We start from the raw sequence: 18,438 nt of genomic DNA, 5'->3' as shown, positions 1-18,438 counted from the left end.
GCTTTAAAATGTCCCTTGATGTGTCTGAAGACATTTAAAGACACTTTGATTGCTGCTGTAGCGAATGCTTCAGGATGTTTTATGATTATAAAGTGGCAGCTTTGATACCTCCGTAAATTAGAATACTTGCAAAACATGTTCATACGGAGGAGGAATTTCATTTTTCATGGGTTTTAAACTTCAAAGGACGGCGCTTGAGAATTATAACACATCACTCCGGGGTTTCATGCAGAATTGATGATTTCTCCGTTTGCTTTGTGTCTGTGATAGTTTGCCTTTGGGGAAACAGTCATTGTCTCTAAAATGCTTTGTGAAACATCGTAAAGGTTTAGCCTATTTCAAATGTCGTCAAATTTGAGAAAAAGGAATCAACTATTATTATTTTTGTAACATTTTAACGACACAGGTCTGACCTTTTAAACTTTTAATTAGAGCAAAAACATGAAAATCACCTCGATTAAAGTTGTGTGGTGTCAACCTGAATACCAGTAATATTTTATAAGACACCTTCTCCTGTCTATTGTGTGAATGGAGATTTCACAGCACAGCCGCTGTGTGTCGATAAGCTTCATATGGATGCGTGTCACTGCAGCAGATTTCGACTTACAGCAGAGTCCCTACGCTATTCCTCTCCTCACGCCTGCTCTTCTTCCCATTGGTGGAGTCAGACACAAGATATTAACTAGGTCAATGAGATTCCTTCACACTCTTCCAACAGGGAACCACAGCGGAGGAGAGGAGAGAGGGGAGATATGAAGGAGAAGTGAGAAGCAGAGATGAGAAGAGGAGAATCTTCCTCAAAGCCAACACTGAGAGAGAGAAGAGCTCTGACATGAAACAAATCATGTCTGCAGTGACTCTCACTGAGCGTTGTTGACGCCACTTATGAAGAATGCAGGCATTCCCCTCTCGTACCTTTATAGTAGTGAAACACAGCAACAAAAAACACGAGGTAGGGGTAACTCTCGGAGATGCCCTCGATTCCTATTTTTACATGTGTGAAAAAAATGCAAATGCTGCCAATACTCTGAGAAACACAACAGTGCTAGCTGACGTCTCAGATGTTTAGAGGATGGCTATTTTCCACGAGAGGTGCTGGTGGGCGGAAAGGTTTACAGTCCTTATGCTAAGCTTGGCTAACTAGCTGCTAGGTGTGGCTTTATATTTACTGTAGAGATATAACAAAGGTATCAATTAGAGCTGCAAACCAATTCCCTGGTCCATCTTCTCAAATGTGAGGATTTTTTTTTTTTTAGGGCAGCAACAAACTATTATTTTCATTATCGATTAATCTATTTTTATTACTATAATCAATTAGTAATTTAGTTTAAAAATTTCCCAGGGCCCAAAGTGTTGTCTTGAAATTGCTAATTTAGTCTATTCAATTTACAATAATATATGACAAAGAAAAGCATCAAATCTCATTTGAGAAAGTGGATCCTGAAAATATTCAGAATTTTTTCACTATTTTTGGTTGAAAAATGACTGAAATGATGAATTGATTATCAAAGTAGTTGCCTTTTCTGTTGTTTGAGGAATCCATTAATTGACTAATTGTGTCAACTCTACTCTGTTTTAAACATGTTTAGGAGTTAGTTGGACAAAACAAGCAGTTTTTGTAATAATGTGTGTAATTATGATATTTTATAGATGTTGATATATATTAGCGATAGTTGCAGCCCTATACTAACCATGCAAAAACATTTCTTATATAATTTCTGATTTCTGCCTCCAGGTGAATGAAGTTTTGTTTTCTTTGTGGCACTGACGCAAAAAAAATAAAAAAGTAAAAAGTTCAACAATAATGTGAGTTTCCAGAATCAAAGTCCTAGTTACTCAATAATCGTCAGACCTTGCAGTATTCTTTGGAACTACTTTTTACCAAAGAAATAGTCCCTATGAAAGCTGTCTGCATGGCTAGATACCACTGGAGGGACATATTTTTTTGTAATTTGGGTAACTATTCCCTTTAAAGAAAATGATTGACTGCCTGCAAAATGAGGGTACTCAATATGTAATAATGTAATTGCAGCTGCTTCAAAGAGGAGCATAATCTTACTTGGCACAGTAAAATACTCCTACAACTCCATTGCAGGAGAGCGCCTCCAAAATGTGTTATAAAATATGTTGACTTTGTCTTTTTATTGCGTGCTGTTCTCATGAGATCTGATGTCAGCTCAGTGCTTCTGTATGTCAACAAGCAGCACAAAGGATTATCATTCTGCCGTAATGAAAGATGAACTTATCACGGGGACAGAGAGCACCTAATAAATCACCTGATGCTTGTGTTATGCACGTTGACGTTTCATTAGTTCCGTTTCATTACACGTTATCAGTGGGCCTTTTCTTCAAATGTCAGAGGAATGAAAAATCTCTCCACTGATCGTTGTTTTCCTTCATACTGACCACACAGACGCAGCAGCAGCAGCAATTTGCTCCTCGGGCCGATATTGTAACAACAGAGGGTCTTGTCAACCCGCCCTCCTAAACTGTTTAATATCAGGTGTGCAAGCTGTGGAGCTGTGGTCGTATCGCAGGCAGACAGGACCTACAGCCATCTGATTACAGCCATTCTCTGCCACTCTGCCTCTTTGTCTTTTTCTCTCTTGCGCTCCCCTCCCATCAGAGTGTGCCGAAACACGCCAGGCTGTTTTATAACAGGCCTTCTTGTTGGATTAATCCATGCAGGGGTGCCAATCTCTGGGCTGGAGTCACAGTGTGTAGCCTCTGATAGCAGAGAACAGGCACAGGCAAAGGGAAGAGATGGGCTTTAAAGGCCAGAGATGTCTAAACTATCTGGGGTCAGTTGCTCTTTTACCAATGTGGTGAGAAAAACAGGAAAATTAACTGACGAAGCTTTTTGTATTCTAAAAATGTGTTACCACTTAAAGCAGCAGTAGGTAGAAGTGGAGCAAATATGATTAAAAAAAGTTATTTTTATAAAACAGTCACTATATCCTGACAGTAGTGCATGAGACAGGTAATCTGAAAAAAATGATGTGCCAAATCTGTGTCCTCCGGTGCTCCAATGGCATCTGCAAGATTTCACAGACCGGAGGAAAACAACCAGTCAGAGCCGAGCTGTCCAGCTGCCGTCTCTGAGCAGCTGTCAATCACTCGCGAACTGCGATGAAACGGTCAAACTACGCAACGCTGATCAAATATGAATCAATATTCTGTTATGCTAATGTATATTTCTCTTCTCAAATGTTTTCAGAAACATCTTGTAGTGTACTGTTTAGCTGTAAAATGAGAACGTTTGTGACCCGGCAGCCATGTTGAGATCAAATTGAGGAAATACCAAGCACCGTCCACCAGCCAATAGGAACACTTAGTAGGAACAAAATTACCTGTGATTGGCCAAAGTCTCCCGTCACAGGCTAGATTTTTTAAAGCCTGAAAACAGAGCCATGATGAGGTGCAGAAGTCTAGTTATCTCAAAACAGACTAAATTACAATATGCCGAAAGGTTATTATGGAATTTTGGCCCAATGATGGCAAAAATATTCTGCCTACTGCAGGTTTAACTGCAGTGGTGATAGTTAAACTTATTCATGCTTTTATTTCAAATAGATGAGACTATTGCAATGCTCTTTTTTCTTGGCCTTCTGAAAACTGTCAATTGAAAATGTTCAACTGATTCAGAACTGTGCTGCCAGCTAGACTTTTAACCAAGACTATTAGCTACACTCCATAGGCTCCCAGTATCTATTAGAATAGATTTTAAGCTTCTTTTACTTGTTTTTAAAGCTCTTCATGGTTTGGGACCGGCCTACATTGCAGACTCTCTGTCGTTTTATAATCCTTAATGAGCTCTCAGATCTTCTACCGCTGGGTTTTTAAATACACACAATAATTGTATATACTCAGGAAAATAGGCAGCGCACCTTTTTTAAACTATGTTCCAAAATTATGGAATACCCTACAAAAAGGTAAAAGGGATGCGGGCTCTGTGAACATTTTTAAACAACAGCTGAAAACCTGTTTAATTAATTTGGCTTATAATTAATTCCATTATATTTATTATTATGTATTTTAATTATATTTTTACTAATTGTCTAATTTCACTAATGTATTTTAGCATCCACTGTCCTCTTATTGTCTAATTATAATATTGCCAATCTGCCCTTGTCTGACTGTGTTGCATTTGTATTTTCTTTTGTAAAGCACTTTGAGCTACAGCTCTTGTAAAAAAAAGTGCTTTATAAATTACGTTATTATTATTATTATTATTATTATTATTATTATTATTATTATTATTATTATTATTATTATTATTATAATAATAAAAAAACTAAATGGAAGAAGACACAGGTGCCTCAGGTTGAATTAAGAAAAACTAGTAAAAATCCAAAGGAGTGTGGAGAGTTTCCTGCTTTTCACTGCTTTAAACCTGGGTCACGATTTACAATGCCTTATTAAAACAGGAAGGGAAAGCAACAACCTGTCAGTCCAGTTGAACCACATTCTTATCAGTGAAACGTGCTACTTCCCTCTCCTACGAGGTTTATCTCTGTGACTGAGCAACTCCAAGAGCAGAGGGCAGATTCTTACATTCATTCATTGAAATACATCCCGAACTAAATGTTTGTAAATACTCTTATCATCCCCTGCTACCAACAATAAAAAAGAATAAACAGGTCACCCGCTGTGCATTATGGATTTCACGGGAATTACAGACAAAACGAGTACATGGTGATTAAACTACAGGAAAAAATCCCAGACAAAGAAACTGTGTATTTCCATGCAACAAAATGAAAATATTGGGGTGCTGCATTATAAAGCGCGCTTCTGGTAAGGACTGGGGGGAAGAGACATGGAGTCACGTGATGTCGAAGTGCAGATTCAGAGACGGCTTGTGTTTTTCTGGGACAAACCTCGGGGGAACACAAAAAAAAATCTGCAATCATTTGGAGCAGCCGCTATCTGAGCCTCTCTCTGACTCCCTCGCCTAATTCTCTGTTTACAAGAGAGTCTGTGTCATCCTTTGTATCGCAATACTGCTCAGAATTAAGGGTCTGGAGCCACCACCAGTACTGCAACTGCTGCAACTGCTGTGCAAATTAAAAAACTCCTCATGTGTAGTGTCCTCTCACTTCAGCCTTACAATCATTTTCTTCCGAAAGGTTACCAGTGTCGAGCGACGACAACAAAAACCGGAGCTTGCATTTGCTGCATTAGCACATCTGGACTAGAATATGGATTTTCTGTCTTCGTCCGAGCACATGCAGCTCAGTCGGGGGCTGATAAGTCGCCTTTAAAAACAACAATGTTGCAAACACAGATAGTTAAGGTCATAAACTGGCTCAGAATATAGATTTTCAACCAGCGGTAGACCTATTTGGAGAGGCATGTATCAGAGGTCACTGTGGCACAAGCTGGCAATCAAAGCGGCAGCACGTGGGACGATACTAAAAAAAGTATCCAGCTGCCAAAAGAAAGCCACATCTCCATGCTGACTGGTGTGGTATTAGCCTACTTTCTCTCTGCTGCCAGACGGCATGTTACCTGCTGTCAAAATCGATTTAGTCTAAGCAGCTGAACCCTGGCAGCACTGAGAATAGCCTCCGCTCATCTCATTACCTGCAAGAAGACCTTACTCCAAATACTCTCCACTGAGCAACATGAGAGTAACGATGATACAAAAGCTCATAGAGAAAGGTCAGAATTCTACAGCTACACTGTTAAACAGGGGTGCAAATACCATCAGTAGCTCACTATACATATACTGAAGACTCTAATGTCAATTTAATTAATCTGATATGTTTGAACATATTAAAAACAACATGATTTGGAAGTGTGTCTGTACATCCATAGTTACAGTGTAAATTATGACTTTCTATGGTGCAGATTCATCAAAATGTAAACAAATAAACAAACAAGGTTAAAAAATGGCTCAGGTGTATTTAAATATCTAACTTTATGACTCTATGGTAACATTATACTTCCTGTAAACATCACCCAAATCAGAATGGAAGCTGTGGCAAGATCTATTCAAATTAAAATACTATAAGTACATGTTTGATACTAAATCTCCTATCAAAATGGTTGTTATATCACTGAAACACTGACATTCTCTTATATCATATCAACATATATAACTAATTTGATGTGTGTTAAAAACTTTTGGACTTGCAGCCAAAAAAAAAAAAACCGCATATATCTTTTTTCATAAAAAGTGTCCTGGATCGTGTATTGTACCACTGAGATACCAATAAATGGTTAATTGATTTCTGAGAAACTTAAATTACTCTGAAAATAACAATATAAAGCCCTTTTCCCACTGGAAAAAACCCACTAACACCCACTAACATCTGGCTTTTGTCTTTAGTGGGAAAGGTTACAATCGACATTCATTCCAGGGACAAATGACTCTGCAGTAGTGACGGATATTTATCGGCTTCAGCTCCGATCGGCAGTGATGGAAACATGGCGCCCGGGTGGACACGCTCATAAGATGCTATGTGACGCGCGGTGAAGTGAATATATAATAAAAACAGTATAAATAAAATCAACAAATATTATAATTATGATCACTGTACAAAACATACAATCGATATGCGGTCAATAAAAAACCCTAATTCACTGAGATAGATGTGAAAAAAACAGCCAGTATATTCACTTCTCAAAGCTACCAGACTCCGTTGACAGAAACAGTAATTTCACCTCGCTGATTTATCAAAACACACTTCATTCAAACTCTACAGAAACAAAATAAAACTCATCAAAACTGTCTTTGTTAGACATTCCACCGTTTCAACAATCACCAACTCTGATTTGGTCGGAATAAACCCTTAATTCACAGAGTTAGATGTGACAAGAAACAGACGTTATATGCGCTTCTCAGAGCTTTGAGACTTCATAGACTGAAACAGTTATTTTACCTTGCTAGTCATTGTAAAACACATTTCATTCAAACTCTACAGAAACAAAATATAACTCATCAAAACCGTCTTTGTTAAATATTCCACCGTTTCAACAATCACCAACTCTGATTTGGTCAAAGTAAACCCTTAATTCACAGAGTTAGATGTGAAAAGAAACAGATGTTATATGCACTTCTCAAAGCTACCAGACTCCATTGACAGAAACAGTTATTTTACCTTGCTGGTCATTGTAAATCACATTTCATTCAAACTCTGCAGAAACAATATAAAACTCATCAAAACCTTCTCTGTTGGTTTTTCCACTGTTTCAACAATCACCGACTCTGGTTTCAGAGTTTGAAAGAGAGACTGAATAAGCGACAGAAATATATAAAAAAAAGAAGTAACCACCGCAACATTTTCACTGTTTGCTATCCCGTTTGTCTCATCGAACATGACACAGCAGGAAAAAAACACATAAAGTCACACTTGTCTACTGGCAATGGGAAAGGAGGTTATTGCCTATTTTTTAGCAGATTTTCTCGTGTTTAAAAAAACAACAGATACCAACAGACTGACTGGCTGAATTCACAAAGTATTTGTAAACTCTTTCATTTTGCAGAGCTAAACGGGTGGAAAGAGTCTTTGCTCGAGGGAAAGCTGCTGAACTTCTTTCCAGATAGACGTTTATGGGAACTGACTGGATTTCTTTTTTGGCCTGGAGGTTACCTCTTAAAAACACCTCAGCTGTGAGTGGGAGGGGTGGTTTGCAGCTTCAGGTATTATTGTGTAGTACTGTAGCTCTATCTGAATATCTGTAGTAAATGTGTAGTACTTCCAAAAACGCATCTAACCCACCATTTCTTCTGCAACTATTCTACCAGAATTAAGCAGTAAATAAGGACATGTTCATGTATTGTTGTAAGGTGTTAAAAAATAACGTGCATCATTGCACAAAGCAATTGTTTTGAAAGGGCTGTCAAGGAAGTGATTGATGGAATTAATTCACTGCAGTGACCCTGCTGATCAGGCCGGTGATCAACATTGATCCCCTTGTTTATATGCAGGAAGTTAAGAGGCCACAACATTGACGAGCGTCTCGTGGTAGGCTGGAGATTCATCCTTTGCAAACGGTTACACTGCTATTCTGATGATTACCACAGCTCACTCTCAATACTCTCTAACCAGTATCATCATTCACCACTAGGCCCAAACAGACTCTCAAGATTACGATATTTCTGTGTAGATCTGGACGATTAGCATCCAGCATCTAGCACCTCTACGGAGATAAAAGCAAATGTTTCCCCACGAGCTGCAACAGCCTCTCCATCATCATCCTCTCACCTCTTTGGTCCTCTCCAGCTCGTTGTGCAGCGCCTGTTTGGAGATCTCCACCTCGATGATCTTCTGTCTGAGCAGCTCGTTCTCATCCTCGGCTCGGCTGCGTTTGTCCTCCACGCTCTCCAACTCGTTGTGCAAACGCACCGACACGTCTTTGGCCACCTGAAAGCACAGGGACGGATATTTTGAAGGACAAACACATACAGTTCAAACAGATGATACAAAATGGATATATAAATACTTAATGATATGTGCCTTTAACACACACAATACACTATTTATATATTCATATATGGGCTCACATCTAAACACCAACACATATGCATGCCCGCTACGGTTAGACCAATTTGGAGACGTCACCTTGGGACTTGTATTAGACAATTTTAACTATTTATGACATTTTATGGACTAAAAGATAAATGATTCATTGATAATGAAAATGTTCGCTAGTTGAAGCCCTAAACTGTCGGAATGAAAAGTTATCTAAGCATTTTTTTATTATTTGAATTTGGATTTATTACAAATTAATTACTCACTTGGAGCCATCCAGTTTCCCACAGTTTTCCCAACACTGAAAAGTTTCTGTACTCTACTTTAAGAAACTTCTAACCCAGTTAAAAATATATAAATATTTCATTAGTCTGGGTTGAGTGGAGAGCTTTAATGTCTTTAAGATGCTGTTTTAAAGCTTTTACAGGTTGCAATGATACAATTCTGGGGGAATACTTTGCAATACCAAATCAAAAATTTATACGAAGATTATTGGCCTGATATGTGGCAAACTCACAACAAGAGCATGCTGAGACTCTTCTGACTCCTCGCATGTTTTAAACGGAGAATACCAACTTCTGCCTTCGAACAGGCGATTTAGAGTTCTTTTATACATGAGTTTTACCTGTTGCTAAACCAAAATAGGTGTGCTGCTAAATGAGGTCTGAATCCAGAGGATTTAATGTGATGTATGTATAATGTATGTTTAATCGTCACAACTGTTTGAGTGTATTTTGTACGTCTATGAGCGTCTTAGCATCTGTCTTAAACTGTGTTTAACCTGTATGTAAAATACTTGAACTGAACTGCCTGAGGATGCAAAATGAATTACAGTGTAAACTGACAATAAAGTAATAGCGTATCGCATCGCATCGCATCGCATCGCATCGCATCGCATCGTATCGCTTCGTATCACATCATATCACATCGTATTAGAGCTGTAACTAACGATTATTTTTCATTGTCGATTAATCTGTCGATTATTTTCTCGATTAATTGATTAGTTGTTTGGTCTAAAAAGGTGTCAGAAAATGGTGAAAAAATGTTGATCAGCGTTTCCCAAAGCCTAGGATGACGTCCTCAAATGTCTTGTTTTGTCCACAACTCAAAGATATTCAGTTTCCTGTCATAGAGGAGTAAAGAAACCAACAAATATTCACATTTAAGAAGCTGGAATCACAGAATTTAGACTTTTTTCTTAAAAAATTACTCAAACTGATTAATCGATTATCAAAATAGTTGACGAATAATCAAATACTTGACGGCTAATCGTATCGTTTAGCTTCGCACCGTAATTGTATCGTATCGTATCGTTTTGCTTCATACCGTAATCGTATCGTAATCGTATAGTATTGCATCATATCGTATCGTATCTTCTGGAATGAAAATTGGACAATCTAAAAACACTGAATAAAAGAACAGTGAGTAGTTGGCAGTTGTTACTGGTCAATCCTTTATACAACGACACAAACACTCTCACAGACCTTGAGGTCCTGCTCCAGACTCCGGAGCATATCTCCGTCCACGTGGCCGGTCTGTGCGACCCGCAGGCTCTTCTGCTCGGCCTTTCGTAGGCGGTATTGCAGGATGCGGCAGTTCTTGTTGGAGCGGTCCAGGTCTCTCCGCAGCTCCTGCAGCTGGTAGACCTCCTCCTCCAGGTAGCTGTCTCGCACCTCCTCCATCTCCGCCCGCAGCTCGTCCACTTCATCCTGAGAGACACAGAGGAATACAGAGATGAAACATAAATACCACCTCCCCACACCACGATAATAACGTTGATATCCAACATGTGTGACCAGTTTTCTTTCTTTTTTCACACCAATGAAAGTTGACATTCTCTGCTGCAATTAATGCGGACTCTCGTGTTATCATTCTGTTTTGCAAACAGCAGCAAGTACTTTTAAGGTCAAAGGTAAAGATGGGTTTATGTTTGCAGGAAATATATACATTTAAATGCCAATACTGTGAATGATGTACTGTTCAATTCTGCAGCAACAATATTTCTGTTGGTACGCCAGAGAAATATTGTTTAGCAGCTCCAAAATCTTTGTATTTGTGAAGCATTTTTGGTACAAAAAAACATTTAACCTAGCCAGAAGTGGGTCAAAAGGAGTGAAGCTTTTCCTGAGGGTGGCGTTACAGAAAAGGCTACAGAATCATCAACATCAAAAGGAATACAAAGATAGAAAGTTATCTGCATCCACATATTGAATTATGATATTTTAGCTCCTTCTGTCTATTTCCATGTATGTCTTTGCGTCCTTGTACTTATGTATTTCTTATGCATTTCAAAAAAGATATATTTGCGGTTGGCGCCAGAGGAAAGCTAATGGAGTGTCCAAAATGTTCAGCTTCTAGGGTGGACGAATGATAATAATAAAAATGAACATTTCTTCTGTACAAGTTTTGACTTGAAGTACCTTTAGATGACCAAATTTCCTGTCTACAAATATCTATCAACGTCATGGAAATCCATTCATTTTAGGGTGTCATGGGCAAAGGGGTTGGTTAAATCTGACTGACAGTGATGCTGGACAAAAACTCAAGGGGGTCGAAAAAAGACTGTAGTACATCTTACTGTTGGAAGAACAGACTGACCAACTGATGTAGCTACACCACTGGGCTTAAAAGACCAGTGTGTAACATTTCGGGGGATCTATTAGCAGGAATAGAATAGAATATTCATAACTATGTTTTCATTAGTGTATAATCACCTGAAACTAAGAACCGTCGTGTTTTCGTTAGCTTAGAATGAGTCCTACATATCTACATAGGGAGCTGGTCTTCTCCACGGAGTCCTCCATGTTTCTACAGTAGCCCAGAATGGACAAACCAAACACTAACTCTAGAGAGAGCCTTTCACGTTTTTATGTTACCTGAAGGCCACCGTAGTTCTCCAACAGGCTTGTGAAACTGTGAGCTGCAGAGTGTAAATCTGTGGTACCGCCAGCCGTCTGACTTCCGTTGCTCCTAAAATAGTGTTATTATAGTAAGGATGGCCTCTGAGCGAGGTGAACGGCATTACCATGGTTTTGCACTCAGCGCCTCATGATACAGCACTGTTGGAAAGGGAGGGCGGAGGGGTATTTAATTGGTTGCCATCTGCAACCACATCACTAGATGCTGCCAAATCCAACACACTGTGCCTTTAAGAGTGGCCATAGATATATCAGAAATTTGATTTTTGTTTTTAATTTGTATGGCCATTTTTAGCCTTCATTGACTTCTTAAGTTCAAGAACTTTAAACAGTAAACAGGAAATGAAGATTCTGCTCCATGAAAAAGTAATGCGGTTTGCAGTTTGCCTAAACAATAACAGCAGAGGGATGATGTACATATTTCTAATTCAGCGACATAACTTCCAAGAAATATTAGGCATTTCCAGCATAAAGCTAGTATAGAGAAGATGCAATATAATATACTTTTGTCCATTATACTTTCATATGATTACACATACGAGTTCCAGTAAAGCAAGTACTCTGGTGCTGATGATGTAACATCAATAGTTGGCTCTAAGCATCTTATCTCTTGGATTGGATCATTCCCCATCAAAATGAAACAACCCAGCCTTGATGGAGGTAGAGAGGGAAAGATTTATCTGTAGTACTACGATAGTTTGTTCGGTAACCTCGAGGGGTTTTCTGCTTGTCTCCATCCTAAGGAATCAGTTTGCTCTGTAGATTTCCCCTGGGATGGGTATTCAAAGGGTTTGACTGGCACCTGATGAAAAGACAATTGTATGCTGAGGGGGTGCGGGGGGTGGGTTGGGAATTGTGTGTCAATTAATGAAAACTAAATCTCTCCACATTTGGAAAAGCACAGAGCCCATTGTTATCTGAGGACGGCCCTGGAGGAAGGAGCGAATGACCTCGCACAGGGTTGGCCCAATCGATGGCCAGGTTAAAAGCAGAGCAGCATCCTGGGAGCAGGTATATTTACAGAATATCACTGATGTTTATGGGGAGTGTGTACGCCGAGTCATCACCGGTACTTAGTCATCTCTTTAAGGGTTTTAAGTGTGGATATCTTAATTGATCTATATGTACTCTGGGGAATGTCAAATAAATTGTGAAAAAATCCTCACGATTTCTCACGACCCAAGATGACTTCTTCATATAAATTGTTTTAACCAACCAACAGTCCAAAACAGCAAATATTCATATCTGAGAAGCTGGACTCAGTGAATGGTCAACAGAAAATTCAAGCTGCAATAATTCATTAATTGTTTAAGTCATTTTTTAAGGGAAAATACCCAAAATTTGCTGGTTCCAGCACCTTCAATGTGAAGTTTGGCTACTTTTCTTTGTTTTATGTGAAAGGAAACTATATATCTTTTGAGTGTACGTCACATCTGGGCTCGGGGAACTTGCGGGACATTTTCAAAAATGTTTTGACAATTTACAGACCATGCAATTACTTATTTAATTGAATAGTGTTCAGCAATTTAATCTCTCATGAAAATTAGGTCTGCGACACACGATTATTTTCATTATTGATTAATCAGACGATTATTTCTCGATTCAGCGATTAATTGTTTCATTCTATTCATTTTTTTTTTTTAAACAGTTAAAAAAAGAACCCAGATCTGAGTGTGACGTATTGAAATGTTGTTTTGTCTGGCCAACAGTCCAAAGATATTCAATTTACAAAGATATTAAACAGAGAAAAGCAGACTGAAACTGATTACCAGAACAGTCAACAGTTAATTTTCTGTTGATGGACTACTCGTTTTATCGACGAGTCATTGCAGCTCTAAAGGAAATTGTTAGTTGCAGATCTGTTTCTTTGTGTTTTATGTATACACAATAAGACAGGTTAAAATCCCCTTCATGACATATTTTCTCTTCAAGCAATCAAAAGAAGCAAAAACACCTAATAATATAATCTAAAATAAAAGTGAGAGGTGTTGAAATAAATGTGATAAACATGTTTTTCAATGAGCAGTAGTGAAGTAGAAGCGTTGGGGACTCCCAGACGTTTTGGGGGCATGGAGGGCGGGAGGGAGGAGGTAGAGGAGTTCACCTCCGAGTCCCAGCTGGCAGACTGACTGACTGACTGACTGAACCCCACACACATGGGACATCTGACTGTTATCAAGTCCTGTGGGATAAAGCCATTACAGCCAGAGCCAGCAAAGCTGATTAACTCTCTTGTGTTTCTACCGAGCCAGAGAGAGAGAGAGACACAGACATGCGTGATCAAGTTTGAAATAATACTCTGAGTAACATGCAAATAAACCTGTCTGCCATCTGAAAAAATAAATAAATAAACCTGCGAGATTGTTTGCCGCATTATCTGTTTGCCCCCCCCTCTCCAATTTATGGGGATAGCCTACTTAAAGAAGTGGGGGGAGGGGGAGAGGGGGCGAGGGGGATCCTGCATGAAATCTTCAAGCAGGATCTTCATGCAATATGTAAAATACAACGATGAAATGTTGGAAATCTGATTAAAAAACTACTGTGCATCCCTGACTACAATCTGTTCACATCATTACAGGAGATGATGTTACTCTCCGTGTCCCAGATGCAACATGAGGGGGGTGGGGTGGGAGGGCGACAAAATGTGATGTTTTTCTGTCAAAATAGACTTTGGGGAGATGTCAGCAACACTATTATAAAGAAAATAAAGTCTAGGGACACATCAGGGTGAAGCCACTATCAATAAAAGACCCATCAATAAAGGTCAACCACTCAGGGAAGCCCGGGAAGGGTAAAAAATACGACATGATGGATGGAGAGGCGACAGAGGGACATCATGGGGATGACAGCTGGGCATTAAAGGAGAGGCGTTTGGATTTTTAATCATTTATACATTTAGATGATGCTTTCAATTAGTGAGCAGGTGGAAGTTGCTCAAGGACACTTAAAAAAGCAGGTGATGGTGGGGATTGAACTCCTGTAAAGGAACTGTTTGGGGTCCTCTTTGGGGAAACAGCTGGATAGAGATTAAATGGGGCAACAAATCTTTTAAATGTAGATTTTGAATTATGTTGTTTGTTATATAAAACATATGCAACAAATAGTATTGCCACGTTTGCCTGCCGTGTTAACTTGTTGAGATAAGATAAGATAAGATAGGATTAACCTTTATTAATCCCCGGAGGGAAATTCAAGTGTCAAAGCAGCAATATCAGCAAACAGAGGGAAACACAGGAGAGGTAAAGGTATACAAAAATTATAAAAACAATAATAGAGATATAAAAGATACAGAGTGAATGGGTGAACATAGTGTGTAAAGTCCGTCAATAAATAAATGCAGTATGTACATATGTGCAGTCTGTAAAGTGGTATATAGGATGTATAGTGTGAAGTAAGTGTAAAGTGCGCCAGTGGTTAGAGTCCAATATGGTTGCAGATAGTGCATGTTTAAAAGCAGATAGTGCATGTGTAAAGGCAGATAGTGCATGTTTAAAGGCAGATAGTGCATGTTTAAAAGCAGATAGTGCATGTTTCAAGGCAGATAGTGCATGTGTAAAGGCAGATAGTGCATGTGTAAAGGCAGATAGTGCATGTTTAAAAGCAGATAGTGCATGTTTCAAGGCAGATAGTGCATGTGTAAAGGCAGATAGTGCATGTGTAAAGGCAGATAGTGCATGTTTAAAGGCAGATAGTGCATGTTTAATTGCAGATAGTGCATGTTTAAAGGCAGATTGTGCATGTTTAATGGCAGATAGTGCATGTTTAATTGCAGATCGTGCATGTTTAAAGGCAGATAGTGCATGTTTAATTGCAGATCGTGCATGTTTAAAGGCAGATAGTGCATGTTTAATTGCAGATAGTGCATGTTCAAAGGCAGATCGTGCATGTTTAAAGGCTGATCGTGCATGTTTAAAGTTCTTAAAGTCCTAATAGTTGTCATATGGGGGTCAGATAGCATCGGCCATACCTTGAGGTAGTCGTTTTCAGATCTCAGATCCTCCACCTCCCGCAGCAGCTCCTCCTCAGTTACATCCTTGGTGCCTGGCAGTCGGAATTGTGCTCCTGATGAGGGTTTCTCCTGCTTGTGTTTCTCTCCATGCTGAGCCTGAGACATCATGCTGCTGCTGCTTCCCTTGGCGGCGGCGGAGGAAGCGTCGCTTGTGCGCAGAGGAGCACCAGCAGCTCCGGTAGCAGCAGCAGCAGGAGGAGCTCCGGTAGCCGCTCCAGTCAGCGGATTATCGCCTCCCACCTGATCCCTGTCACTGGAGCCGGTGCCGGACTCGGCGTCGCTACTAGCGGCCGGTGCCAGCTTCTGCTCGTCCGACAGCGGCTCGGACGGACAGTCGGACAGGTCGGAGCTGCTGTCAGTCTGGCTGACCCGAGAAGAGCCGAGAAGAGGCGCTGCTCCGGTGGGTACCCGGATCGGGGATCCATGGCTGAGAGGGCCCTGGGGGGACCCCGAGGAGCCTAGTCTCCCCTTCTTGCCTTTAGCGAGGACAGGACTGCTGCTGGTGGAGCTGCTGTCCGGCTTGATGCTGCCGGCTGCTGCTGCATGCTGGAGCACCTTGGTGGGCTTCTTCGCCACAGAGGTCTTACTTCTCGCCGTGGTGGCTGATGGTTTCTCCTTCGCTCCGGTCGTGTTGCGTCTGGAGCTGCGGTTCGGATGGGCCAAGGGCACCGAGGAGGACTGCTGCTGCTGCTTGTTGAATTTGGGTGATTTGGGTACGATGGCAGGTGGCTTGGTGGAGCAGCGAGAGTGCACATCCTTGAGGAAAGGTCTGGCCGGAGAAGGCACTCGGTTCAGTCTCTTCTTCTCCAACTGGTGGTTCTGGTTCTGCGGTTTGGTGTCGCTGCCAGAGCCATTGGAGCTCTCCATCATACACCGACACCACCAGGAGGGCGATGGAGGAAACGATCAATCCACAACAGCACCACCGCGGAAAATCTCCTCTGACATGCGACGGTGTGAGAAAAACAGCCAGCAGGTTGCTCTACTACCTTCTTCTTCTTCCTTGTCGGGCTGTGGATGATGCGCATCCTGCGAGGTGCTTATTGCTTTACTCCATCTCTCCGTGTGCATTCACCAGGTTGTCATTGTAGTCCCCTCTGCTGCCTTGAAGAAACGCTGCAACACAGAATGGGATTACTGGGACGGATGGGGATGACAGACAGGTTGCATCTGCAGACTCGTGAGGCTCCAAGTTAGAAAGAAAAGAGTCAGTCTTAGTCAGATCAGCCCTCTTCTTCTTCTTCTTCCTCTGCAGACCGGCTCTCCATCCCTCTGTGAGTGTTGGGCCCCCCAGTCTCTCTCGCGTACCCCCCTTCCCACTCCCTCCTATCTATCTGACATGTAAGATCTGCAATCGCTGCTGCGGTGTGGTGTGAGGAGGAGAGGAGAGGAGAGGAGAGGAGAGGAGAGGAGGCTCGACGCCCGTGATTTCCTGCGAGGCGCATGCGCTGCTGCCTCCTCACGAGCAACCAGAGCAAGCACACCCCTTATTTTCTGTGGGACCATGCAGGCGGGACCAGGTCTGACACGCTTTGGTGCGCATGCCCTAACGACACACGCACTCTGTTGGCTATTGGACACCTTCACATGAGGTGCAAAGATGGACTCAGGAGGCACCATCACCTCTTCCCTTTGGGAAACCTTAATACCTCTAAATCACATCCTCCAATCAATTGTTTTTATCCCCAAGACCCCAATCTAAAATATCTTATAATTTTTTTAAATTTATTTAACCTTTATTTAACCAGTAGTAAAAACTCATTGAGATTAAAAATCTCTTTTCCAGGAGTGTCCTGGCCAAGATAGGCAGCACCACAGTTACACGGTTGCAGACATAAAACCAACATAACAATTGAAAACGAAGACAAAGAGCAATGACAGAATCATAAGGTATCACAAAACATTCATCAAAATTCAAAACATCTACAGCCAGATGTGCCTGTTTCCAAATCATGAAATAAAACATCACTTCTGCATCATCTTCCAATGATTTGAACCTCTGAAGCGAAAGAAATGCCATTAAAACTGAGAAAATTATCATTTCTGTGTTCCTGGAATCCACTCAAGAACCCCTGGGACCACCCACACCCACACACACACACACACACACACACACACACACACACACACACACACACACACAGTCCCAGAATAAAATCAAGACCATAATCTGGTAATAAATATAGATATCTTTAATTGCATTTCATTAGTTCAAGAATGCCACAAGTTATAAATACCACAAATCTGCTTTAAACATGCCAAAACTGTTTCAAAAGACTTAGAACAGGTTTAATACAAAGTACAGTCTTCCATCTTTAAAGGATACACATTTTCAAATAAAAGCATTTCTTAAAATGTATATTTAAAACACTGAGTAGTATAAGGCGTGGCTATTAAAACAGAGACCACAGGGTTAGTGTCGAATGCTAAAGGGGGGGACAAATGAATAGGTTTCATTCCACGAAACGATATCAAAAGAAGTTTGTCATTTCAAAACGCAGGTGATGTATGGTGGTTTGCTGGCGGATGATCTTATTGCAAGATGTGCTTGGATGTCAGTGACTGTTTTGTTAGCAACATTGTTTTGTTTTGGTATGAAACTATTCATTTGTTAGAATACATAATGTGCCAGTTTAAGTCCACTTTAACATAAAACTTCAACAAAAAAAAATCAAATAAACCAATAGCACGTCAGTTTAGGTCATTTTAAATCAGCTACTCTGAATGGGCTCTTCCTTCCTCGCCCTCAGACTTTAACTTCAATGTGTAAAAACAAAACAGAAACATGCACAGTGCTACAATATTGCATTAATTTAACAAAACAAGACGGAAGAATTAAATGATTATTAATAGCCATGAACACGGAAGGGATTAACATGCATAGCCTAGTCTTTCTGAAAATGTGCAAGTAATGGGATACACCCCATACTGGTCTGTAACAAACTGCCAAATCATAAATTTAAAAACTGCTGACCTCTTCTTAAAAATACAAACGTCCCCCGTCAAGCAGGATTTTATATGAAGATCTTTCTTC

At 40.4% G+C, this 18,438-nt stretch overlaps 1 protein-coding gene across 5 annotated transcripts in view; it reads right to left on the bottom strand.

The window, feature by feature from the left end:
- The window catches only part of LOC119498079 (microtubule cross-linking factor 1), a 93,714-nt gene extending 76,957 nt beyond the window's left edge, over positions 1 to 16,757 (bottom strand). For all 5 annotated transcript variants that reach the window (XR_005209042.1, XM_037786568.1, XM_037786569.1 and 2 more), the window contains exons 1-3: positions 15,363 to 16,757; positions 9,962 to 10,186; positions 8,211 to 8,369 (exon numbers count right to left, since the gene is read on the bottom strand). Coding sequence is in view for 4 of the 5 variants with exons in the window: in XM_037786568.1 (XP_037642496.1) it covers positions 8,211 to 8,369; positions 9,962 to 10,186; positions 15,363 to 16,274 (1,296 nt within the window). In the remaining variant the exon portion in view is untranslated. The remainder of the gene's footprint in view (positions 1 to 8,210; positions 8,370 to 9,961; positions 10,187 to 15,362) is intronic.
- Positions 16,758 to 18,438: the final 1,681 nt, after the last annotated feature.

Source organism: Sebastes umbrosus, chromosome 12 (genome assembly GCF_015220745.1).
Source record: "Sebastes umbrosus isolate fSebUmb1 chromosome 12, fSebUmb1.pri, whole genome shotgun sequence".
NCBI lineage: Eukaryota > Metazoa > Chordata > Actinopteri > Perciformes > Sebastidae > Sebastes > Sebastes umbrosus.
The sequence above is the reverse complement of the archived record's forward strand: the minus strand, read 5'-3'. Positions and strand labels throughout refer to the sequence as shown.